This window comes from Trachurus japonicus, chromosome 2, assembly GCF_045865225.1.
Source record: "Trachurus japonicus isolate A0001 chromosome 2, Traja_1.0".
In the NCBI taxonomy this organism is placed as follows: Eukaryota; Metazoa; Chordata; class Actinopteri; order Carangiformes; family Carangidae; genus Trachurus; species Trachurus japonicus.
In genome coordinates, this window is record NC_140908.1 from 5,173,525 (window position 1) to 5,199,444 (window position 25,920).

Below are 25,920 nucleotides of genomic sequence, written 5' to 3' on the forward strand. Positions count from 1 at the left end.
ATTGCGGCGGATTGAGAATGAGCCATCGACCTCGGGAAAAGAAACAATTAAGACTTGTTTTCGTTGATTTTTGATGGAATGAAAAGCAAACTCTGTCTTTCATTGCACTGCGTCACCCACCTGTGTGTGGGTTGACCAGGACACTGCCAGGTGGTATCCCTGAGGCCTCTAATGGCAACACGTAGTAGTTGGATGCGTCTGTGGCTGGTGGCGGCTGCTGCTGCTGCTGCTGCTGCTGCGAGGGGACGCTCTTCATCATCTCAGGGTGTCCAGTGCCTCTGGTGTCGGCGGCTGGATGGATTAAGGACGCGTTGGTGGCCACGCTGGACCGGGACGAGGCTGAGGCCGGGAGGGGCAGCTGGGGACGGGATAGCGAGCTGGACGAGGACCCGACGCTACTACATGATTCTGAACCTGGAGGAAAAGGCAGAACAAAGAGGTTACAAAGAGGATCTCCACTTCCTACGTTTCCCAGAATCACCTGAGGAGAGAGAAGTTATTGCTTTCAGCCTCTCAGTTATTCACATGAGCGTGAAGAGTCGGCGGTGATAATGAAGCAGGGGAGAATAGTCGCAGTTGTGCCTCTTGTTAATAATAATGCTACATCTCCAGTGACTGCAGTGCATTCTGGTCTCTCCAGGCAAACTACTGATGGAGAAATTGGGTATCTGTGCTCCGCCCGTGATGGATTACTCCACTGTGTAATTACTGAACGCAGTTGCAAAATGGCGAGCGCACAAAGGAGCTCTTGATTTTGGGGAGGAGGAGGAGACTGACAATCGCAATCTGGTGTTTAGGGTGAGAGAGGATTTGATGTTCCCGTCGCCATCGAGCCACAACGTAACCGACTTTTCCAAGTGACTGGAGGAGGAATTCAATCTTTTAAAGCCTTTTTCACGAGAGGTGGAGCAGGTGTAATATTAAAAACTAACAAAATGTCATGGTTTGATTATATTAATTATTATTTCTGAGTCAAGATGAAGCTATTAGATCATCTTCTACGAGCTGGTCATATGGTTTAATGTTGCATTTTGAATATCTGTCAAATAAATGCAGTGAATTACAAAGTAGAAAAGAAAAGTAGTAAAAAAAAGTTGGTAGTAAATGTACAGTACTTTGCTACTTTCCACCACTGGATTCAGGAGGAGAGAAATTGCATGATAAAAAAGATTTATGTCTTAAAGCAAAAAGTCCAAAAGGCTCAAAATAATAAATACATTTCTCTCTTTAAACATGAGTTCATGTTTGAAGCTCGCAGCCTGTTGCAGAGCGAGGTTGTGTGAGGGCGAGTGTAGGAGAAGACGGCAGCACAGGCGAGATGTCTCCTCGACTTATACTCCCCAAACACACAGTGAGGGCAGCCAGCCGCCTCGTAAACAACTTAAAAAGCTGCTCAGGCAAGAAGCCTGCTGCTGCTGCTGCTGCCCCCTGTGAACAAAAGAAATCTAGGAGATTGGTAAAAATAGAAAAATGTCAGACGGCAGGCAACAGTGGCAGAGAACAAAATGGAGAGCAGAGGCCAAGAAAAGGAGTTCTACCCCGAGATAGAGGAGATGAGCCCACGGCGCAGTTACACATTTCATTTAATCTCAGCCAATCAAGTGGCAAACGGATCATATTGTGAAGTAAGAACTCGCAGCAGGAGAGGAGCTGCGGCTTCATCTGGGTGACGAGCACGCCACTTCTCCACTTCTCCACTTCTCGGTGCTCGCGCTTATGCATTATGCAGCAGCTGAGTTTTATGCTGCTTGTTGTTACAACACTTTTTTAAGGAGCCTTCTCCATCACCGTGTTGCTGCGCAGTAATTAGTCGTGACAGCTGTCCGGCTACGGCGGCGGCTCGTAGACTTTACTGACCACACGGCAGGACGTTCAAACAACAAACAACTTCTGATGAGACCTCAGGTGCCTCCACTGCTGCAGGATTTTGCTTGAATACGCAAAAAAAAAATGTATTTGTGTTCCCCTTCTGCCCACAGTCGCATTTAATTAGTGGATTTTTTCCTCTTCATGTTGGGATGTGGGTTTCCTTTCCCTTGTCTCAGTAACTGAATAAATGACATGTTCGCTCGCTTGGCAACCGGAGAAATCCCTCCCTCACCTGTACAAGATAATCAGCATCACTCACAGAGCAGCTGCATCTTTCTCCTAAGAAAAACAATTCATTAAAAATACCACCGGGATGTATTTCTGCACTGCTTCATTTCCTTTTAAACAAACTGATGACACCGTCTCCAGGATCTGGGCAAATACTAAATATTGTATCAGAGCTGAGATCCAGATCGGGCCTGTCTGCCTCAAGTCGCAGCTGTCTCCTCTGGTCTCTTGCCTGTTTTGGAGAGCCTCCCGGTGCTCTTGCTGCTGGCCGTGCTGTCCCCGCGGACCAGGCCCGGCGAGATGCCGCTGAAGCTGCTGGCCTTAGTGATGGCGGGCCGCGGGGCGAGCCGGTTGGAGCTGTCCGAGCTGTCGGTGCTGCTCCACGGCCGGGGCTCGCCGTGCCGAGGCAGCGTCTCTGTCTCGGAGCTGCTCTGCCGGCTGGCGCCCGACCGACCTGCCCGTAACCTGTACGAGGGAAAGGAAAAATAAAAGAAGATAAAAAAGTTGTTTTCTGTTTTTATTTTCAATGTTTCTCATTTTCTCAATTAGCTGACTAATTATTTTCTCTACAAATAAGCTGGTGAGGTTAAATGAATTGTTTGTGACCAGCGGCTGAAAAACAAAGGTGATTGAAATTAAAAAATGAGGGCACAGAAGAAATGTTTTAACAAATTCTGTGCTTCTTGTTAACAGGTTTACTGCTGCTCTGCCACCAAATTACACATGAAAAGGAGGAAGCAAAACAAGACACCTACGTAAAGCTGTTTTAAAAAAATAAAAGGATGTATCTGTGTTTTCTGAGGCCTCTGTCTGTCTTAAACATGGCCTGCAGTCATCTTGTTAAACCACATTCAGCCATGATAATTGTAGATTTAACCACAGCGGGGCTGCATCTTCCCCCACCAAACATTACAGTACATTCCTGTATGATCAATGCTCGATCAATAAAAGATGACATCTTCTACAAAACATTGGTTTGGTTTTAATTGGTAAAGCTTTTGGTCCGAATCGCCTGTCCCACATGAAAGGAGGGAGAGGAGGCCTGGGCAGAAAATCCTATTTAACAGAAGCTTTCTTGAGCAGCAGCAGCAAAAACAGAAAAAAAAAAAAAAAAACAAATCCTCAGATCAGCAGTCCTGTTCCTGAGCGAGCCGATTAATGCAGACGGCCATTCAAAGGCTTTTTTTTTTCTTCCTTGTCTTTTTTTTTCTTTTTTTTCTTGCCTGCGGTTCGGTCTCTGAAAGTAACTGAATGATGTGACAACGGGGGTGGTCGTACCTGAACATTTGCCGCCTCTGTTGGGTGCTCATGCATGTGTCTTCATCCTGAGCACTGAAGGAAGGAGGAGGAGGAGGAGGAGGAGGAAGAGGTGTTACAGAACAGCCGCTTGACAAAATGAGATATCCACCATTTTAAAAACATGACAGAGCTGACTCTAATTAAACCTCTTCGCTTTTACATGAATCACTCTCCTAGTTTTTTTTTTTTTTGAGGGGGGGGGGACTAAAAGGAGCCATTCATTAAAAAAAAAAAAAGTGAAGCGCTTTAGTTACAGAAATCAGCTCTTCTTTGGCCAATTAACCATCAATTCATCATCCACACCAGACAAAGCTTACCTTCTATCGAGTATGAAGTGATCTCCCTGTGGGTGAAAACGACATTTACAGTCAATTACAGTTCATTCACATCTTGTTCCCTCTGTTATTTCAAGCACGTCTCTTTGCATTTGAGCTCAGAGACCCTGAAAGCTAAGAGCCACATCTCTGAGGGAGGGATGAATAAAAAATAAAAAAAATCTTCTGTGTCCTTTAATCTATCAATAAAATATATTTAACGTTGCATCAGGTGCTTTGACCCTGATACACCTCAGAGGGGAAGAGGAGGGGGGGGGCTCCAAATCCAAATCGGAGCAAACCCCGGCTATAAATTCATAAATCCACCGGAGGTAATTGGTTGCAAGAAATCTCACTGAATTTGCACATGAATAGAAATGACACAAAGATTTGTGCAACATGCCCCCCCCACACTCCCTCTTCCTCCCTCCCTCCCACTCCCTCCATCCCTCCCCCCTCCCTCTCCAGCCCCCCCGGCCCGCCTACACTAACAGCTCTCACATCATGTGCAAATATCCTTTCTCTGGCTCGCTGGTACTCCTCCTCCCTCTCCTCCATCGATTTGCTCCTCTTGTCAGCTTTCAAACGCATTCGAATCTGGCAAGGACACACCACACATGCACACACAGACACACACACATACCGACACACACACACACACACGCTTCTTTAGCAGCTATGTCAGCGACGCCAGATTGTCCCACTCTTCCCAACATGTCAGAAATGAAAGTGACAGCTTGGTGGTGGTGGAAAAAAAAAAACACCTACCGTGCTGTCTTCACGATCAAAGCTGGAGTTGTCTCGTTTGAGAATGTAGCGTTTCTGAAAATCGTCCGCCCTGTCTTCCTTGATGTGCTCTGAGAATTTCTGATCGGGTCTGTTGGTGGGGAGGGAAGAGGGGGTGGGGGGTTCACAGGAGTTTTTTTAGTGGCAGCTTAATTTCATGCAGATGCTGACAGCAGCATATGTTAACCAACAGCACGCAGGCCAGGAAACCAACGTTATCTGTCGATTGATTGCAAAAAAACTGCAGCACAGTGATGCTATACTGTAATTCATGAAGTTTGGATTTGAAGGTTTCACTTAAAAACAAGGTCAAGTAAAGTTCACACAGCGGGGAAACGGACGAGAGGCTCACATTCTAGTGTTGGTGGTTTTGTTGATCACCACTGATTTTCCACTGGGGTCCACATTGTGGTCCATGCCGAAGTAGGCCGCCACTCGGTGTAACAGCATCCTGTGGTAGGAGGTCATGGGCGGGAACTTTCTCTTTTGGCTTCTGGAGAGAGAGAGACACACACACACACATCAGTCATAATGCTGAATGTCTGAACATGAGGAGTCCAGCGAGTGAAGCTTCATCTGTTTCATCAGCTCTCCGTCTGTTGTTGTTTGACCATGTAAGGGCGAATCTGCTCTTGGGTTTATTCTTCAAAAAAAAAAAATGTTTCAAAGCACAAGTTCACTGGAAGCAGAAGAACATTAAACTCTGAGTAACGCTGCACAAACATCAGAGGTACTAATTCAGACTCACAGAGACACTAAACGGGGGAATTTGAAGACCGCAGCCAATAGGAAGTTCAGTGACTCCTACTGTATCTCTACAGGCTCTGCAAAGCAGTCGCCGCGGAAACAGCTGGGACGACAAACAGCTGTGCGTCTTAATTGTGTGACATCAAGCACAGACCATTTCCAAGTATCTCAAAAACAACTTAATGTTACGAGTTTACAGGTTTTCACTTCTGCTAAACAAACAAAAACAACAACAAACACGACAGCAGCTGCGTTTCCTGTTTCCACTTCTTATTCTTCTTATTCTTCTCTAGTTAAATGGTGCAGTGGTGTTTTAGTTTGGGATTAATAATAGGATCATCTCACTCGTTATTGCTGATGAAGTCCAGGATGTCCTGTTCCAGCTTCAGGAGCAGGATTCGATCCCTGGAAAAAACAGAAATACAGCATGAAAGTGTGCAGCGTGGGCTGGAGGCGTTTCAGACACTTCAAACACAGGTTCAGATCCATACTGTACTGGTTTTCACTCCTCAGGTTGAAGAGGGATGTTTAGAGAGGGATCAAAACAACGCTACAGGCCAGGACACAGCAGACAGGAACACAGGGAAAACCACCTGGGAGTTCAGCTTCATCTAAAGTTGGTGAGCTTGTTTGCTAATGGGTCAATAAAGTTCAAATCGCTGTCTACACAACATTATTATTTCAACAATAGGAGATGAAATAAAACTGGGTGATGTAACACAACTAATAAACCACATTAGCTTTCTCCATTTTGGAAACTGTTTCTCTGTTCCATCAATTTCTTAAGCAATTACAAATATTTTACCATTTCAATTGAAACGGATTGAGTTAATTGCAAACACTGATGTGACAAAGTCTTGAAAGGGATAGTTCACCCAAAATTCAAATTTCGCACTGACCGGCGGAACAATTTCTCATGTTGGGGCTTCAGTACAAGAGGGACATTACAGACGAGCACTATGGAGGTATTTGGATGTTTTTTGGTGTGTCTTTTTGGACGAAGAAAAGTGAGCTCCGTTCGCAACCGTCATATGGACATGCAGTGCTGCACGGAGCCCCGCTGTAACTCAGAGAAGCCACGGAGGACTCTGAAACTTCTCCCAGCCCTTAGTCCACATGAGGGTGAGTAGATAATGAGTGCAATTTCAATTTTGGGTGAACTATCCCTTTAAAATGCAAGCGCATTTACATTCGGGGCCGGTGTTTCAACGTACCTGGGGTTACCCTTCAACGTGTTGACCAGGAACTCATGCAGATCGATGCCAGTTGAATCTGTGTAGTCTTGACTGGAATCTAATAAAAAAAAAAGAAGAGGCATAACTCGTTTGAATAATCGACATGGTGACGTTTGAAATGAAGGAAATGCATCATTATTTTTTAATCAGACCTAGATGAGGATGGATTCGTCAAATACGTCCTGATTTATAAACAGTCTGTGGAATTTTTTTGCAAATACAAATTTTATTTCTATGAACAACAAGGAGCTCCAAACGTTCCACCTCGTTAACTCAACGCAAATTAGTGATAAAGCGCTAATGAAACGCCCATTGTGAATATTGATATGCAAATGAGCCGGCCTGTCATTCAACGGCTTGTGAGGGGGGAAAAATGGAAGAAGTCAAGACTGCACATGAGAGAGTTTGATGGTGTTTGATGATCGTTACTAGTGAGACCAGTATGAAAAAAAAAACTACTAAACAGACGATGTGGCAGCTTGAATCTGCAGCGCCGTCAACTGAACCGTTTGAGAAATTAAGAAGTGGACACATGACGAGGTTGACACCGGAAGAAAAAAACAAAACATGTTCCTGAGCACCAACAAAAGGATGGGAGCCATCAGTGGGAGTCAGGGACCACCGGAGCTCCTTCCCCCTCGGTGGGTGTCTGGTTTCTATAATTGGAGGCTGCCTCATCAGGAGTGTTGCTCCACAGAGGGAAGCAGACACCTTTATACGCCTGTGGGAATCTGTATAATTGCTTCACACCTTGAGCTTGTCGCAATTAACTGAATCACGCCAATTATCGGCCCATAATGAGATATCATTTAAAACGGAGAAGTGCTTTTGGACAAACTGGAGGGCACTGCGCCAGAGGGAAAGGAAAAAAAAAAAATGTTTAGGACTGGATGTTCCTCGTGACATGGTAAAGGATATAATTATTAGAAGGCTGTAATTTGGCTGAGTGACATGGATTGTATGATAAGTATCATTAACGCATTTGGCTTCCTTTTAACACTTTGCCTTCAGTGCTGCCACCAAAATGATATCATGATATCATGGGCCGTATAAAAATATTCTACATATGCATATTTTATCCTGCCATATTTTCTATGTATAATTTCCAATATTTGGATGAAAAAAAAGGATGCATCTTCTGTGCACCTTTTTTTGGGAGTAAGCAATGTTTATAAATGAGGCCCCAGGTGTTTGTGATGTAAAGAAAGCTGAGGTGTTAATGGAAATGTCTTAGCTCCTGTGACCGTGATGCCAAATCTGTTTCACCGACATCGGTCCCATCAGGTCTCCATGAAAGTTTCTAACCTTAAAAATGAAATGAAACTCGTATAAAAAAAATCATTTCCCCCCCCAATATTTAAATAGAGCTGCTGCCACTGATGGCGCGAGGACATGAATATGTTAAAATGTGTCAGGAGGATGAGAGAGGAGAGGGTGAAGGCATTCAGGGGGAGAGAGTTGTGATCTCTCACCTCTCGACAGCCGTTTCCTCTGCGTTTTCTCAGGTTTGTCCACCTTGTCACAGCTCTCCTCTTTCTCGGCTTGGTCCTGCGTGGCTCGTTCTTCCTTTTCAAAGGGCTGGAGGAGGAATCCATCCTGTTCAGAGAGGGAGAAAAAAAAAGACTGAGAAACTGCAGATTGCAGAGAAAGAGCAATGTGTGTGTGTGTTTTTGGGGCGTCTTCCACTAGTTACCATTAACCACACACAAGTGCAATAATGTCAGCATTTTTTTTTTATAAGAGTGTCAAACGTTAAATGTGACCTGGGTCTGTTCTGAATGATGAGCAGACATGAGACATTAATTTAGAAAGGAGGCATTAAATATGAGGCATTTAATTCTCTCTGATCTTGCCTGAGGTTCTAGGTTAATTAGAGAATAGCACAGGCAAAAGAGGCCACTGTAAGACATTTAATAAACTCTCCTGGTTTATCATGGAAAACCTGTTTCCTCGCTGGTAATAACGCGCCTGCGTCCATGAATTCCAAATCACTATGGCAATTAATCTGCCAGATTACTTGTTTTTATTAAAGCACCTGAATAAAACATGAATTCTGGGGCTGAAGTTAAACAACACGGCAGATTTCAATCCTTCAGACTCAACAGAACGAGGAGTTCACTTCACTGTAATCCCTTCTCCAGTGTAGAGAAAATAAAAAATAAAAACCCTAAAATCAACGGTGTGGATTTTTTTTTTTGTGTGAGATTTATTAGAAATGGCCTTGGTTTACCCCCTGGTTCCTTCTCCTCCTCACCACACACACACACACACACACACAGTCAGACGCACACACACGACTCAGAGCGGTATCTGATTTGCTTTTCAGGCGCCTCTACAAAGGCTGAAAAGGAAAGCTGAATAGAAAAGAGGGGTTGCCAGTGCACCGTAAGTGGATTAAACACAACTCTGGAAAAGCTAACATCAGAGAGAGCGAGGGAGAGAGTGTGAGTGTGAGTGTGTGTGTGTGTGTGTGTGTGTGTGTGAGAGAAAGGGAAGGAAAGAAAAAGAGGGAGGGAAGTAAATGAAAGAATAAGTGAAGGGAAAGGGTGACCTGGTGGTGGGAGAGCAGCTCATATCCAAAAAAGGTCATGAGTTTGATGGCTGTAACAGCTGCGGAGCCAGATAATGAGACGCCATGTTTCTCCTTCATTCTAAGACGCTCTGAATCTATGTGAAAATGTAAAATGCTAATGAGAAACGTGACTGACTAATTGCCTGAGCGCGACTGGGAGAAAAGTGAAAATGAGTCTAGGATTGCGTGTTGTGAAAGTGACAGCGAGTACATATGTGTATGTGTGTGTGTTTTTCAAAGCAGTGGGATTTTTTCTCTCCTTTCTTTCTCTCTCTCTCTCTCTCTCTCTCTCCCCTGGCAAGACGCGGTGATGTTTTGCTACTTAATGCCACCCTCGGCATCACATGGAAGCCGCCTGGTTGATGTGCAGCTGTTGCGAGCTGCCTCATTTGTTTCCTGACATCCATTTACCTTGAGATAAAGGAAAAACAGCGTGAAAATGATGGTCCTCTGAATATGTAATGAACGTGCTGTCAGTCTAAAACAAAAAAAATAAAAAGCGCGGGCGCGTATTCAGAGGCCCCCTCGACTATCGGCCATTGATTGGAATTGACAGGCGAGGCGTGAGGCGGTGAGAGGACGGGCAGATGTAGATTTTCAGGATGTGGCGACGGCGCAGAGAGCCTATGGATCCATAGAGCCCCTTTGTTCGTGCTCACAGTGTGACAGTGGAGGCAATAATGTAAAAGTGGTGAACAATGGGAAATGTTTAGATTTGATAATCATGTGTTTCTCCACTAATGTGTTTTTTTTTTTCCTGCTCCGTCTTTATTGCTTTACCTTGGCCCTCTAGGTTAGTTCAGCACAGAAGGAGTCTCGACTCCGGGCCCAATAACAGTGGCGGGGGAAATATCAGGAGTATTCAATTAGAGCGCTCCACAGCTCTCTGTAGCTGACGTGTGGAAATTGTAATTTCCTCGACATGATTGATGGCAGTAATACAGGACGTCGTGTGAGTGCAGACGATGCGAGACTGTTGTGGGAATAACACCCGCCCTGCGGTTATGGGGCCTCGGCTGCTGACTGGCTGAAACGCCTGGAACAGATACACCTGTGTGTGCATATGCATGTGTATGTGTGTGTGTGTGTGTGTGTGTGTGTGTGTGTTAAAGCATGCCAGGGGCTGTGCAGAGTGGCATGTAATGGAGAAAGTTTGATCCGACGGGGGCTGTGCCCGGAGATACGGCGTGTAAAAAAAAAAAAAGGAAAAGGAAAGAGTTGATTTAGCAAAGTAACGTCGGCGGGCTCGCTGCTGGAGCTCTCAGTCTCCACTTTCTGTTTTGATGATGTGATGTTTTCATCAGGCGGTCACGGCCAGGTATTTAATCACAGCTGTCAGACGGAGGCCGCTAATCAAGCATCGTAGGTCTATCTGCTCAATTATAATGAGCTGCAATAAAGAACTCATCCCAGGTCAGCACTTCGGCGCAGTGTGTGCAGCGTTTACGCCGAGGCGTGTTTTTTTTTTTTTTCCCGAGAACCGGCTACGTCACACTTGATGAGATGATGGAGGTGAATCAGTCTTTCACAAGAAATTTCTACTCCATATGAACAGAGTGCGTTTGAAATTAGAGATGTGCCAGTGTGAGATTTTCATGCTGTGATTAAATAGTTTCAGAAAAAATAACTTTTCATGCATTCACAGTTAACAGTTGCACAGGATACTGAACCACCATAACCCAAAGCAGGCTGGTTGTTTAGAGCTGTTAAATTACTCTATATGCAACATCTGTTTCTTCAAATCCTGCACACTGGTCAAGTGTCTGTTCACATTTAGTCCAGATTTTAAATAAAATTCTCAGAAAATGTTCATAAGGAACCACACACTGCTGTTGTGTGCATATAAAGGAGATAAACAACTGCTGGCGCTGATTCTCTAATCAGATGTAACCGCAGGCAGAGGAAAAGGGTGCAGTCATTACAGGAGACTCAAACTAAGTTGCATATTGTCTCCCAGTGAATATTACAGTTTGGCATCGCATGACCTGGACTCTCTGGGTCCCGCTGTGGTCATCCTGCCTCTGACTTGTACACAGTTGCTGCTAATAATCACAGAAAAAGCAGATTTCGACACAGCAGATAGTAAAAAATAATAAACTGGCACATCTCTAATGTGAAAACACTCTGGTTATTGAGGGAGACTGTTACCTGAGGTGCTGCTGAAGGCTCAGGAATAGGGCAAGGAAAGGACTCTTCACACACTGCCAGGCTCCGCACGAGCTTTAGCCTGGTGTTGGACTAAGGGTTGCAGGTACAGTAGGTGGGCACAGTTAAAAAACCATGCACACACGAGAAACGGCATCAATATCATCACGCATCACAGTGACAAGCCAAATAGAAAAATAAAAAATAGAAAATAAAATAAAAAAAACAAGCCAGCGAGCACAATCAGTTCTTGCAAGCAAATCAAAAACACTTTCGGTGGTTCACATTTAAGCTGACAAATCTGTTTCCACAGTGACTGTGGACCTGTGGCTGCAAGTCCTCTCCTATAACTTCATCACAACAATCATAAGTAAAAAAAAAAAGAAAAGAAAAGAAAAATAACTAAGAGTAAGCAATTCTACATTCGCTCAATCCCTCTCATGGTTTTCCTGAGGGAGCATCAACAGCAATGCAGCAGGCACACGGAGACGTCCATTTCTAACTGTTTGTCCTCCACTCTCATTCATGTCAATGGCATCTCAACATATGAGTTCATTTTAAGGCGCATGATAACAACTTGCTTGACAGGAAACACAGGTACAACTTCCAAGTCAAATCCAAGCAAACAACGCAATCCAAAAAAGTGCACGAGACATGAGGTCGGAGCATCCTCGCACAACATGCACGTCGAACGTTACCGTACCTTAGAGTACTTCACAGGCTGTCCATAGGTAGAGGAGGGGAAAAAAATAAAAAAAAGTTTAAAAAAAAGAAATCAATCAAACAAACCAGGGAAGTTTGAAGGGGAAAGAGGACTGTTACTTTAAAAAAGAAAGTGGAGAAGTTTGAATTAAATATGACTGGCCTACATTTTGTGCATGCGTGCGCTACCAGCTCTGCAAAAGAGCACAGCAATTCAAATGACAAAAAAAAAAGACCCAAAACATATATCCTCCTGTAATGCCTGAGATTTAATGTTTGCTCCTTGGCTTATAAAAAAAAATTCAAGTGCACGGGACGAGATGTAGAGGGGAAAATAAAGTGAAAATCCCCTCTGCAGCATGAAATCTCAAGTTGAACATTCACAATTTCCTGGGAGCATGAATTAATTTCTGCAGAGCATATGGTACCAAAGCGGTTGCACTGTAGGGCCCCGTCCTCACAGACACACACACACACCGAGCACACATACACACACTGCAGAAAACAAAAGCCAGACATTTGGCTGGAAGTGATTCGGGTCAGTTTTATGCGTTTGCTCTCAGCTCCATTTAGCTGTCATGTGAATCAGACCCAGGCGCTGGAGGTGAGATGCAGAAAGCAGAGAGGAAGCAGCCACCCAGCAGTGTGTGAGACAGCTCGGTGCCTCTGTGCTTTACGCGCTACTGGCTGTGTGTGTGTGTGTGTGTGTGTGTGTGTGTGTGTGTGTGTGTTCGTGTACGTATAAACAGAAGGTCTCTCAGTAGCACGCAGAGGAGTGGAGGATGGGAGGAGGAGGGGAGGGAGGGGGGCGACCTGGCAGGAGCCATTTCAGTCTAAATTGTAACAGAGCCCAGTCCTCGGCTTCCTAATCCCAACATGCATCCACACGTGTGGCACACACACACACACACACACACACACACACACTCTGTCCTTCCCACCTGTCCTCTAAAAATCAAAAGGACAACCCCTCCCCCTTCCCTCCTCTCTCATTGAGCTCAAGGGCCAAGTAACACATATAAAAAATAAAAAAAACCCAGTAATGGACCAGTGTTCGCCCCGTCTCCAGTGCCTGTGACCTGCCGCACCCCGTCTCTGCATCAGGTAATATGGATGTAGGGGGAGGAGGAGAGGGAAGGAGAGGGAGGGCTGGGACTGTGAGCGCACCGCTACACCGGCTAATTGAGTGGCGTGGGGCCGGTGGGGAATGAACAATGCCGGCAGGAGATAAAGGAACGGGAGAGAGGGGGGAGAGAGAGAGAGGGAAAGGGCTGAAGTCAGCAGAAGTAGGACGGCCACCAGCCACCTGTCCTCCTGCCGCAGAGGACGGAGCTGGAGGCAGATGGTGGCAAAGTCACCCACTCTTTCCACCCTCCCTCCCTCCCTCCCTCCCTCCCTCCCTCTGTAGGAATGCTTTTCCACCTCGCCATCGTTTCTCATCCCCCCTCCCCGTTCCCCTTCCTCCTCCATTATCAGTTCAATGAGCAGTTTGGGCGACACCGAGCGACTGAATTCGCTGCACCTCCTCTGCTGCTGGAAATTACAACCGGAAAGGGGTCGGGGGGTGGAAAGTGGAGGGTGGGGGGGGGGGTTAAGTGCTGTCAGCATCTCTTGATACGAGGTCCCAAAAAACATTACAGAGAGGCAGGCAGGGACACGTGGGGATTGAACGACGGCGTTTTAATTGAAGTGATATGAACTGACTGTTTTTTTTCTTGCCCGTCTCTTTATTTCTTTTATTGTCTGAACATAACGGAAGAAAAACTATATAGAAACGACGCTGTCAGTTCCTCTGTGCTGTTGTAGCTTTTGCTCAACAGCAGCCACTGTGGCCACGTGGAACTACTGTATGCAAGTCTGGTTGCTTTTCCTCTGTTTTGCTAACCCTCCTCCTGGCCATGTGCATTTGTTTTCAACAACGTCAGCGAGAAATCTATCAATAGAGCCATACATAATGTTATATATCATATACGATGTTACAACGTGTGTATTTGTGTGGTCTTATCTGTCATAAACAAGAAATTACGGTTTACGGGGTGCAGCAATGATCTTGCAAAGTTGTTTTTCAGCCGGGAGACTCTAGGTGGAAGGCCTCTGCCTCCATTCTCCCTCGTAATAGGTTACATGTCATTTATTAAACCATCACAATTACTCCAAAGCTGTTTAATTAAGGTAAAAATGTAGCATACTTCAATCCTGCATAGTTCCTCTTTAAGACTGGAAGCTAGGGAGTAACTGTTGGAGTTTGGTCATCTTTCACTGTGAACCTGAAACTCATTAAAACTCTTGGCAAGAAAGCAAACAGGCCTGTGAACACGCTGACAGACAGACTGGAGTAAAGAAGTGGCGGCCTTGTGGAAACCGCTCGTAAAAACTTTAAAAAGCAGTATCTATGTTGTGAGTTAACACCAGCTGCCAAAAGTTAGTGCTCATGCTGTTTGCAGCGGAAAAAAAAAAAGCCGGGACTGTATTGAACTGAGTAATGGTGCGTTTTACTGCTTACAAAGTCGATTTTTTCATTTCTGAGAAGGAAAACGTTTCATCTTTCAAAAAGTTACGCCGTCTCTCTCGCAGCTTTGCTGGTGTGCGGCTGGTTATTTTTAGTCGGTAGTTAGAGGAATGATTTAAGGAGAAATCATTTTTCCTGCTTATTTTCCCTCCTCCCTCTGCTTCCCCTCGTGTCTTCTTCGACACCATGTCTGCCGTGTCCCTTTTACCTTCCTCTCCTCCTTACAACCTCTCACCTCCTCCCTCCCCTCCCTCTTACTCGCGGGTCCCCTCCTCTCGGCTGCGGCTCCCCCATGCTGGTGTCATTCTGTTCCTCAGGGTAACAAAGACGCAGGAAGTTGCTAGATAAGCCAGGATTTGAGCTCCAGATTATCTGCTTGCCTGACTCCCTCGCTCTGCCTGCCTCCGACCACAAGGCCAGATTGGCCTGAATCCTATTTTTAGGCTGCAGCCAAAGAGACAATCCTTTTCCTTTCCTGGATTTTGTTGCCTTGACCACACTTTGGATTTGGAAGATTTCTCATTGTGTCGCCCTCTTTTGCTTTTTTTTTCTCCTTCCATTATTTCCGCTCATCTGCGGGCACAAACCAGTCAGCACCAGTTTTTACTTTGAAAGCCAAATTAACAAGTGCAAATTTTCTGCGGTCCCAAAGCACATTTGTAGCGATGACACAGAGACCTAATTAATTAGCAGTTTATTTGAAAGTGATCTCAGCTGTCCCAAATCCCCAGCAGATCACCGCTTAAACGCCTCCCATGGAGGATACAGGAGATTTCACTTGTTCGCAAGCCCAAATGATTTTGTACAACTTTCTCAACAGACCGGGCAAGACGGGGAGCGACTGACCCTGTGGTGAAATAAGAGTCGAGCCCCGCATTATTATTTCAGTCTGAGCAGATTATACTTTTCAGGGATAATTTGGTTTGCTGAAGCAGCCGGGAAAATCATCTTGAAATGCTGCAGGTGACAGGAGATCCCCCGGGCAGTTTGTGTTTGACGCTGACTGCTACTGAATTTTGATGGCGGTGGGAGTTGGAGGAAAGTGAAAAAATATCTGGTAAAGTGTCAAGTGCCCTCAGCTCAGTCCGAGTTCGATCCGGCTGCTGACACCTCAAACCCTCCACGATTAGCTTCTTATAAGTAGGGTCGAGGAAACTGACACTTTCTCTCACAAAAGAGCTCAATCATTTAGTCAATACAATGCCAACCGGCCAGTGGAGGAGAATGAGGCCGTACAGGGGAGTTTCTATGGGGGGGACGGGAGTCGTCTTTACCTGGGTGTCCCTCTTGTTGCTGTTGCTGCCGTGTTCTTCTCTGCTGCTCTGGCTCTGCTGCTCCGAAACCTCAGACTTGGTGGCATTGTCTTTTGGAGATGACGCCGGGTCGGTGGCCTCGGAAACCTTCATTGTTTCAGTGTCAGCGGTATCAGACATTCTCATTGCAAAGTCTTACTGGGAGATGCTGGCAAATACAGAGAACCTGAAAGGAAGGAATATTGTCTGTAAGGACGCTTCTTTTTGGCAAAATCTGAAATGTTTAAAACATACAGGTTTATAAGAGGACACACAGGTTGTAGATCTTGATTTTTATAATCTTTTATTCATATTTACAAGCCTCAAGTCACAGGAACACACAAATAAAAGACAAAACAAGTTATAGTAGCTGGTGAAATCTCATTACCTATTATGACTGTTAAATGTAAAATATATGGATACATCATTATAGGAGTATTCAAACTAAAATACTGCTGTCAGTATCAGTCTCAAATTTCTGCATTGGTAGAGCTGCCATTAAAAGATTTTTTTTTTTTTACTCTCTATGAATATTTCAGTCTTTTTCCGTGTCTTAATTTGCTTTTTCAAACAGCACATGAAACTGGCTGTGAATGTGTAAATACCACCATCACTGTGCACATTTTCACAGATTGGATCTGATTTATCGTTTCAGAAATAACACGGCCTGACAAGTTAATCATTTCTCAAACGCAGAATTATCAACATATTGAACGAGGTAAAGATCAAAGCAGGAGCAGCTCTCGCTCTGCTGGTGCGGAGTTAGAAAATAAAAACATTGAGAAATTGGAGTGTGGAGGCATCATCTTCATCATCATCATCATCATCATCTTCTTCTTCATGCTCCTTGCCTTTAAAAACTGTGACAAAGATGAAAAGGGACATTTAATTTGTCTTATAATAACTAACTTGCCCATTTATTTTAAAAAATACAGACAGCTATGATGCAATAATATGGGTCTACATTTTGAAAAACAGCCTGTATATAGATTACAGTGTGTTGTTATGACATTAATGTCCATAAAAGGAAAAATAAACACATCTAAATAACATCTGTTTATCCAGAAAGTAAGAAATTAAACTTACTTGTCCATATTGGCTCGTTACAGCCGGCCCACAGGAAAACACCTGCTCTTCTTCTGCCGTGCCATCCACATGTTGGTTTGACAAGTGTTTAATAACGGCTGTTTCCTTTGTCTCATTATTTTTTCTTGTTGTCGGTTTTATTTAGAAAGACAAAGCATCGACGCCGCGGCAGCGACAACGACAACGACGACAACGAAGACGTCGAGCAGCTGTCGGACATGACGGATGCGTCGCGTGGTTATTATTACAGAAAAAGAAAAGCGCAGATGTAAGTCAGTAATGACGTGGCTGTAAATGTAATTCAGCCGTTATTAATGCTGTTAGTCACACCTGTGCTCGGAGACTCGGGAGTGAGTGTGGCGAGAGAGAGGCCTGTGAAGTAGCAGCGACAGAAAGAGGAGAGGGTCATCAGTCACTACTGTCTGTCTCAGCTCTGCAGCTGTTCACCACCAGACAATGGACATGACTGGACAAGACACAGCAGGACGGTTCTCTCCTATGAGATCAGACAGCTTTAGATTACAGCCTCTGTCTACACTCGGGGCCCCAAAAACAATATCGCTTTGACAGATCCACTCCCGCTGCCAAATCATTTTGCATTAAACTTACTTTAATTTGTGATATTTAAAAAAAAATATGATTCATTATGAGTGAAAAATGCAGACTAGGCCGTGTTTTTGAAAATCCAAAAACATTGTAAATTAATTAGCTGTTCCCATTTGATTTACATCCCCAAACAGAAAGTTTTTAATTGAATCTGTGCGTGCACTCACTCAAAACTTTAATTAATAGCAGAAAACAATATAAAAAGGTGATATCTCTGCAATGACATGAAGGTGAACGGCTCATATCTTGATGTTGCCCCCAAGCACAAAGGTTCATTTTCAATTTTCTAAATAAAAGACCCTCACGTAACGTTGTTGATCATGATGCTGCAACACGAGCCGTTTCACACCTATGGTCTGTTGTAGGGAAATATCTGTGTAATGCCACGACCTCCCTATGTTGAAGTCATGGTGCGAGATCATCCTGCTGATACACCCTAATTATGCAGTCAGACCCCATGCAGGGAAAACACACATGCAGACACACACACACACACACACACACACACACACACACACACACACACACACACACATAAGAAGGCAGGGCAGACATCTGGTACATGAGAGCTATGATTAATAGGTTAATTAGAAATGGGCTCATCAAATTCACTTTGCACATCAAACCTGGATCCACACATGACAGCACTTACTCTGTGCTCGAGTGTCTACGTGACTGGCTGCATGTGTGTGTGTTTCAGCCCTCACCAATCAGCGGGGGCCTCAACCTATTCGCCCGGCAGTGATCAGAGCCATTTTCCTATCTGATCGCCGAGCGGCAAAAGCGGCCGGCTGAGACCTGATTGTTAATCTCCGTCCCAAAAAGAGCTGAGACAGCGAGCGGGAGCCACTCTCTTTAAAAAAAAAAAAGGTGGCATCCAATTCCTCTATGTCAGAGTAATTGACTTCTAGTGGGGCCGCTGCTCTCCTGAGCTCCTCTGCCGGGCAAATGTATCGCTAACCCGACGCCACGTGAGGATGAGAGGTTAGCTAAAATTTAGCCGAAGGGCTGGAGAGTCAAGATGTTGAATTTCAACGACCTGTCAGAGGTTTGACAAAAGCAACGCCGGCTGCTGCTTTACATTATTTTTACATTCTGAAGGAAAACAGCTTAATACTCCAGAGTGCTGCGCACGCCTTTGAATATTTAGTGTCTGTTGCTGACATTTTGATGAGTGAACTCTCTTGAGTCGCTCAGTTGAAGATTTGCAATATTGGACAGATATTTTCAAGAGCCCGTGCTCGTGATGGATAGCTATTTTGTCCCTCACCGAATCATTCATTCTTCCAAACACATTTCATCATGGGACTGGAGCGTTGGACTAAATTTGGCTTCAGCCTTTGATGCATTTGAATTTTACCATCTCGTCTCTCATGGCCGAGGTAATTGCACCGTGTGCCTGTTTAGAATCCCTGATGTTTTGACTGCATAAGTAATATGGATCATTATTTGATCCGTGCCATTACATTAAAGAAACGTCTGGGAGTTTAGGCACTAGCAAATTGGTCTCTTAGGAGTGAGACTGAAAACGGACATCACTGGGTTTTTCTTATACATATATCTATGTCTATAATATTTATGACTCCCCTAATGTTGTAACGTCGTATTATGGATAATAAAGTCAGTGCGATGAGAGCCAGGCGCTTTCATCAGCAGAAAACTTGATGAAAAAGTGCTGCAGAGTTACTTCCTGCACCACACCTGCACTTCTTTACCGATTTTGTGTTTAACCTGCACCGAAGCCACACAAAGACGTCTCAGTGTCCAAACACAGAGTCTAACTGTAGTTTCTTTTAAGTTTCAAATAGAAACCACATTATGTTGAATTGGTGCAACACTGATAACAGGACCACAACACATCCTGCTCCTGTATACTTTCATGGTTTGATAAAACTGTAGTTTCCACATCTCAATGAATCTGAGGTGAAATGTCACCATGAGAGATGCAATTATGAAGCACAACGTTAGAGATAATTAATAAGATAGTAGATCTGTCCATCTGTTTTTATTTTATTATTTATAAGCATGTAACTGAAGGTCTTAGTTAGTTTTGTCTATTATAGATCAAGTCTAAGTTACATTAATACTGTGAAAGTATCAAAGCACTTAGTCCATACATAAATAGTCTGTATTCAGGACTTGTAACTTTGTGATGTCACTGCCTTCAGCTGTGCCCCCCCCTCCACCCTAACCTGTCCCAGCAGGACCCACCACCCAGCCTTGCAGGATTTGCTTACTCTGAGCATTTTCTTGAAATATGCCAGTCAGCCAGTCAGAGGAGAGGCCGAGCTTCCTTTCCTCTGACTGGCTGACACCAACCTGTTGTCACCAGACCTCTATGGTCAGTCAGCTTTAAAAAAAAACTCCCCAAATAATACATCTTCTCATGAATCAACACTTCAAATAAAACAAATACAGAGACTCAAGGAAGAATAGCTTTAGACTTAAACTTCAGGTCTGTGTGGAGCAACAAGGAGACTGTAACTTTCTTCACATTAAAACACGACACGTCGACTCCAATCAAGTTTTCCACCATTTGAGATTTGATGGGTGCTCTTATAATTACCATATCTCATTATGTTCTCTTGTTCTGCAGTGGTTTAATTGCACTGATTAGATTTAGCTCCACCAACTATTTCAATCTAGGCTCATCCTAATATTCACAGTGGATGGAATTTAATTTTGTTTGGTAGTTTTCTTTAAATTCAGTTCAAAGTCATGCTACATTTCCATAAGAAACTAAGTTCATCGTGTTCCCTGACTGACTATTCTTGTCAAATAGTAATCAAAACAGTTACACGTACTTGATACGTAGCCAGTGGTGGTTGTGGCAAAGGAGGATGTGGCTGGTGAAGTCGATGAGGCTGAGCCTACCGATGCCATCCGAGACTTCTCTGCCCATGTCTGCTTCAGCTGCTCTGAACAGCGACCGGGGCCTCCGGCGCCCTCATGACCCCTGCTGACCTGCGGATGAAAGAGGCGCAGGGTTAGCGCTGTGGTGTTTGAGAGGTCAGAGGTTTCGTAGCGCCACTGACACTGAGGTCGCGTGGACTGACAGCAGACGGGATGTCAGCAACTCTGACATATTCGCCAGTCAAAAAAAAAAAAAAAGTAAAACTGTGGCGAGCGTGTATTTCTGGGCCTGTGCGTGCCTGTGCGCCATAAATAATGGATGAACACAGAGATGGGAGAGCGGCGGAGGCAACAGGAGAAGGCACCCCTGCCAACCTCGTAAAAAACCGAGCATTAGGAATTCAGAGAACAGTGTGGGGGAAGATAGCGCTTCTCAGCTGAAAATCCTCTGCCATTTGGTGGCACATAAATTTCAAATCGCCGAGCGCACAATCTCTATTTTCCAGCAAATTCCTTTTCCGTGCTGAACTAGGGGGCGACGCCGGTTGGGCAGGGCAAACATCTGAACGCGCCGCCGACAACAAAGCAGCAAAAAAATTGACACAACATTAAAGAGGAAGACTTTTGGCGGTGCCACGGTGAAACATGACTTCCAGCTTCATTACTGTTTCTCCATGAACTTCTCATGACATTTCTACTGATCTTTAATTAACACCAGCCTCGTCCAACATGGCTGCAGATGTGGCCGCTAAATGAGGCTGCTAAAGATCAGATTATCTCTATTTTTATTATTGATTAATCTGCTGACTGTGTACTCTATTATTGATTGTTTGATCGATTAGATGTCAGAAGACTGGCTCAAATGATCATATTTAAAACATAAAAGCAGCTGAGACACCTCAACCACTGCTTGTCTGAGCTCTGCAACACATCACTTCACACATTCTCCTACAGCTAAGTCCATAACTGACCCACGTCCGGCTCCTCATTGTCTGCCTTTCTCCCCTCTCTGCCTCCTCCTCCTCCTCTAATCTTCGTCTCAGTGAGCAGGCGAGGTGCCACGCTGACTCTGGCACCCGACCGTGCCAAGGCCTGGCGGCTGCTCCCTACATGGTCTTGGTGCGACCCCCTCCGTGCCAGACAAAAAAGGTCAAGTGGAATCCCTGCTCACTTTCTAATCTTCCTTCTCGCGGCGCCCGCGGCCTGCGAGCCAGAGCTGCAGACCGGGATGATGATGATGATGATGATGGTGATGATGATGGGTGGGAGAGACGAGACGACGTGCCACGGAACGGTCGCCATTTGGTGCATCGCTTTTGTTCCTGTTGAAGCTCACGGGGAGACATTAACGGCGCTCATTAATGTTGATCTACAGCTGTTTAACATGCGAGACGGAAACGCGGCGATGTAATGTGAGTCCAAGAGGAAATCAGTCTTGAAACTTGAATATTAACACCCCCCCTTTAGCCTGGAACATTTCTACTTGGCATTGGCAAACGGTCGAGTGACGCCCAAGGCGGAGGCCATTCATCAATATTACATCTGGGGAGTGCAAGACCCAGTATGTGCAGTTTGCAGGCAGGTAATCTATTACTGTGTCGGACATTATCGCCTATATCTCTTTCCTCTTAAACCAAGATGCCCTTATCTTTACCCCCTGCTCCTCTTCCCCCCCCTCTTATCTCTTTCTAAATGCACCCGGCACTTTTTTTTTTCTCTCCACGGTTCCTCATGTGTGACAGAAGAATCATCTCTGAGCTGTGGCTCCACATTTTGCTCCTTGTTGAAAACGCCGATTCAAGCTGCCGCAATGGGATCGCCTGCTCAACGTCTGGAATAGGGGATGTGTAGAGGCTGCTCTGTAATTTGGTGTGGGTCCCGCAGCTATCACACACACAGACACACAGACACACACACACACACACAGACAGACACACACGCAGAGTGTAAAAGTTGCTCTGACAGCGGTGCGGCTGAGTACGGCCGTGGGCGCTCCAGGTTTTATGACCAGAGCTGCTGAGCGGACAGTGCAGCCGCGGCTTAGCTGGCTGGCTGCAGGACTTCACACTGGGCTCTGTGTGTGTGTGTGTGTGTGTGTGTGTGTGTGTGCAGTATGGTAGAGACAACGCTATGAATGCTAATGGCGCAAACAATGCTCACCCCCCTAAAAAATGTTTTGACAGACGTGGACAGAGGGAGACATCACCTTCTGATAGAGGCTCAGCAGCTTCTAACACACACGCAGCAGTGAACTTGTAAGGGACGCTCTGTGGTTGTGTGGTTGTGTGTCTGTGTGCGTCCTCCAGTATTGTGCTGTGGCTGACAGGGAGTGGTTCATTGGTATTACAGTCGCCGCAGAGCGCAGCAACCTTAAAGAGGCTCCCTCAGGCATCGTTCAGTGTCACGCCACCTTTATCGCCACGCTTGATGGCGTATCTGCAGCCTCACACACACACACACACAAGTATGCACCAAACCATCCTTCTGCTCTGCATACAATCAAAATTAAAAATATTAATATAGATAATAATAACCTGCACACATACAATCACAAAAAGTCTCTGCGCATTTGTTTTTTGTTGGAAATTAATTCTCAAAAAATAAAAAAAACATCCCAGCGAGGGGTCACGAGGGCGACCGTCGACTGAGCCGAGTTAATCATACACCGAGGCTCTTAACGCACCACTCTCACGGACAATTATGTTTGATGGCAAGCTAATGAGAAATTTCTCAATCACTGTGAAGCGCATAAGAGCCTGCTGGTGATGGCACATGCACACGGACACATGCACGCACACGGGAACAGGAAAAGCAAAAAGCACTCTCCAGTATACTTATTTTCTTTCCCCTTCACACAAGCACAAACACACGCACACCTGCCTCTCTTGCAAACGCTGACCTTTCCCTCCCACACCTCTGCTCTGCTCTGTTCTGTTCTGCCCAGCTCTGCGTGCATGTGGGTGGAGGGAGGTGGGTGGGTGGGTGAGGGGGGGGGGCTTTTGTCTGGGCTACAACCAGCTCAACTGGAGGTGAAGGACCCTCAGTCCCTCCCTCTATGTGCTGCTCCATCCCCGGCTCTATTCCTGGCCCCCGAGGAGCGAGGAGATGAGTCAAACACGGGGCGGAAAGAGAACGAGCCATCACCTTTCGCCCGCTCCAGAGCCATCACAAAGGATCCGATGATTTTTTTTGTTAAGCGCCGTGCGTTGGGGGAAATTAATTCATGCTTTATTGCGTATGACGAGTGTCACATAAAAAGAGGACAACAGCAGGCGCCGAGCCAAACAGCTGGCATATTGTATGCAGAAATGTAGAATACTAAACAGAGCTCCATTCAGAGACAAAAAAGCCGGAGGGATGCAGCTTCATGTCACCTGCTTCTTCTCACTGACCGGTTATATTCTTAGCTCTTTTCTGAAACTGAACATGCCAACCAGCGGGAAACACACATGCAAACATTTTTACAGGTTTTAAAATTGCCGACTTTCACACAAACGAACAAAGACAGCCTGGGAATAAGTCAGCTCCAGCACAGAGCGCAGGAACGTGCACCCCGGCAAATAAAATCAGACATCGCATAAACAGTTAATTAGGTTACTAATGCTGGTTCACATCCACGGTGCCACAATAAAATTGATTTCGGTGTTTTGCTTAACTGAGTAACTAATCTCCCATTTTCTAGCCATTTCTCCTAATTGCAAAGCAAGAAAAGCACTGACAGGGGAGCTGTATAATTGAACCCAAAAAACGATTAGTGTAAAGCCTATGAAATTATACCACTTTCGCTGCTCGCCTCAATTTCAAGGCGACCGAGGCAGAGTCAGTTAAAGGAAGCGCCTGTAAAAGCTCCGACTGAATTAACCAAAAAAAAAAAAACATAAACGGGCACAAATGAGCCTCTAATTGCGCTGCTCGCTCTGCCTCCAGGTCGCACAAGGCGGTGTGAGCGCGGTTGCGGTGCAGCCAGCCAGCATTAATAAATTAAATCCACAGCAGAGCATGTAGGTAATCCATTACCTGTCCCATAGGAGAGCTTCCAGGGAATATCAATCTAGGCAATTAGAGGAGAGACAATAAACACCGAAAACTAACATGCAAGTCTAGCAGTTTTAAGCTACGGAGCCTTATGAGAAAAGGAATAACTCAAAAAGTCTGCCAGAGTCATTAAAAGTCCATTTGCAGGCAACACCTGCAGAACAAACCAGGGGGAAACAGGGGAGACGGAGGATGAGCTTGGCTGGAGAACAATGCGGAGCCGAGCCTCTTATTGGCTCATCTTGGTTAATTATCCCCGGTAATGAAAAGCAGAAGCAGCACTGGCAAAACCGGCGTGGAGATTTCGAAAAAAAAAAAAAGAAGCTCTGGCTCAGCTCACTGCGTAACACGGCCCACTGTCGGCACACCAAATCTCACATTATGCTGAGTTTAACAAGCCAAAAAGAGGGGAAAAACAAGGCTGCACACTTGCTTACTGACTCGCTGCCATGCAGTGATAAAAAAAAAAAGAAAAAGACAGAGAAAAAGCTGAAGATTCTTCTTATGACAGCTTTTAAACAGGACATGTGTTCACTTTATGTTGCAATAAACAGCAGATAAATGAACAGCCTACAAAGGAAATGAAGAAATGAAATAAAAATGACAGGAAATTAGGAATGAGAAAGAGGCATGTGAGATCCGAGGCTGCAGGACCTACCTGCCCGGCAGCTCTGCCCTCCATCCCTTCTGCTACTCGACCGTTTAGTTTCCATTGTACAGGAGGCACTATCTGCTGGAGAGGAGGCTGGAGACAGTCGCCTTCCAGCTCGCTCCTCGGCAGCTGCCTGCTGCCTCTTGTACGCTCGCTCGACTGAGTGAGAGTGTTAAGACGGGGAGAGGGGAGTGTGAGGGAAAAGGGTGAGGGAGAGTGGGTGTCACAAAGAGAGAGAGAGAGGAGGAGGAGAGAGAGAGAGGGGGAGGGAGGGAGAGGAGGGTGCTGTGCGAGCACAAGTCTACCTGCCACAAGCCATCAAGCCAGCCAGCCTTGGAGACAGCGCCAAATCAACAGCTGGCCCCTGTGTGATGTCAGAGCCTGAACAGCCAGTCACGGCAGCCGAGGCCGGGCCGGCGCTACGGAGCACTGACTGAACCAAAGTCACCGGCTAAATGGGGCTCTTCATTAGCTACTCCGCTTTAGGATGGAGGCGGGGGTTGGAAGAAGAAGAAGAGGAGGAGGAGGAGGTTGGAGGAGGAGGAGGAAAGGGCAGTCAGGGACATGGGATAGATAGAAAGAGACTGAGAGGAAGAATAGAGGAAGATGAGGAGGAAGGAAAAGAAAAAGGGAGGGTGGGTGGTAGAGCAGCAAGAGAGAGAAAAGGCGAAGAAAGGCACAGAGGAGGCGAAAAGAGGGAAGCGAAGGAGAAAGAGAGGCAACACACAGCGAGGAGGAGAGGATGGTGGGGGGGGGAGCGGGAGCGACATGTCTACTCTGTGGCCAGCTAGGTGCTCAACGACCAGGTGGAGAGTCGATGGGGAGGCGCTGGCCGCTGAGAGGCCGAGCTGTTCGCTGGGCTACCTTCCCATTTCAGCTGGCACCCTGCTTTTTCCGCGCAGGAAGACAAGGCTACAGCTAATCCCACTGACTCAGAGAGGCAGGCAGACACCACCTGAATTACCACCCATTACTGAGACCGAGCGGTGA

The 25,920-nt window shown here is 45.6% G+C and overlaps 1 protein-coding gene across 47 annotated transcripts in view; it reads right to left on the bottom strand.

Moving 5' to 3' along the window:
• The window catches only part of LOC146990660 (R3H domain-containing protein 1-like), a 43,518-nt gene that overhangs the window by 14,979 nt on the left and 2,619 nt on the right, over nt 1–25,920 (bottom strand). For 11 of the 47 annotated variants that reach the window (XR_015037548.1, XR_015037545.1, XR_015037547.1 and 8 more), the window contains exons 1-15: nt 24,937–25,101; nt 20,195–20,354; nt 15,681–15,885; nt 11,899–11,916; nt 11,199–11,288; nt 7,951–8,074; nt 6,458–6,536; nt 5,589–5,648; nt 4,849–4,989; nt 4,479–4,587; nt 4,212–4,307; nt 3,714–3,739; nt 3,376–3,429; nt 2,330–2,562; nt 121–414 (exon numbers count right to left, since the gene is read on the bottom strand). Coding sequence is in view for 30 of the 47 variants with exons in the window: in XM_085796750.1 (XP_085652876.1) it covers nt 121–414; nt 2,330–2,562; nt 3,376–3,429; nt 3,714–3,739; nt 4,212–4,307; nt 4,479–4,587; nt 4,849–4,989; nt 5,589–5,648; nt 6,458–6,536; nt 7,951–8,074; nt 11,199–11,288; nt 11,899–11,916; nt 15,681–15,845 (1,489 nt within the window). In the remaining 17 variants the exon portion in view is untranslated. Of the gene's footprint in view, nt 1–120; nt 415–2,329; nt 2,563–3,375; nt 3,430–3,713; nt 3,740–4,211; nt 4,308–4,478; nt 4,588–4,848; nt 4,990–5,588; nt 5,649–6,457; nt 6,537–7,950; nt 8,075–11,198; nt 11,289–11,898; nt 11,917–15,680; nt 15,886–20,194; nt 20,355–24,936; nt 25,102–25,920 lie in introns of those variants that run through there. The other 36 variants (XR_015037549.1, XR_015037551.1, XM_085796787.1 and 33 more) reach the window with 9 other exon arrangements.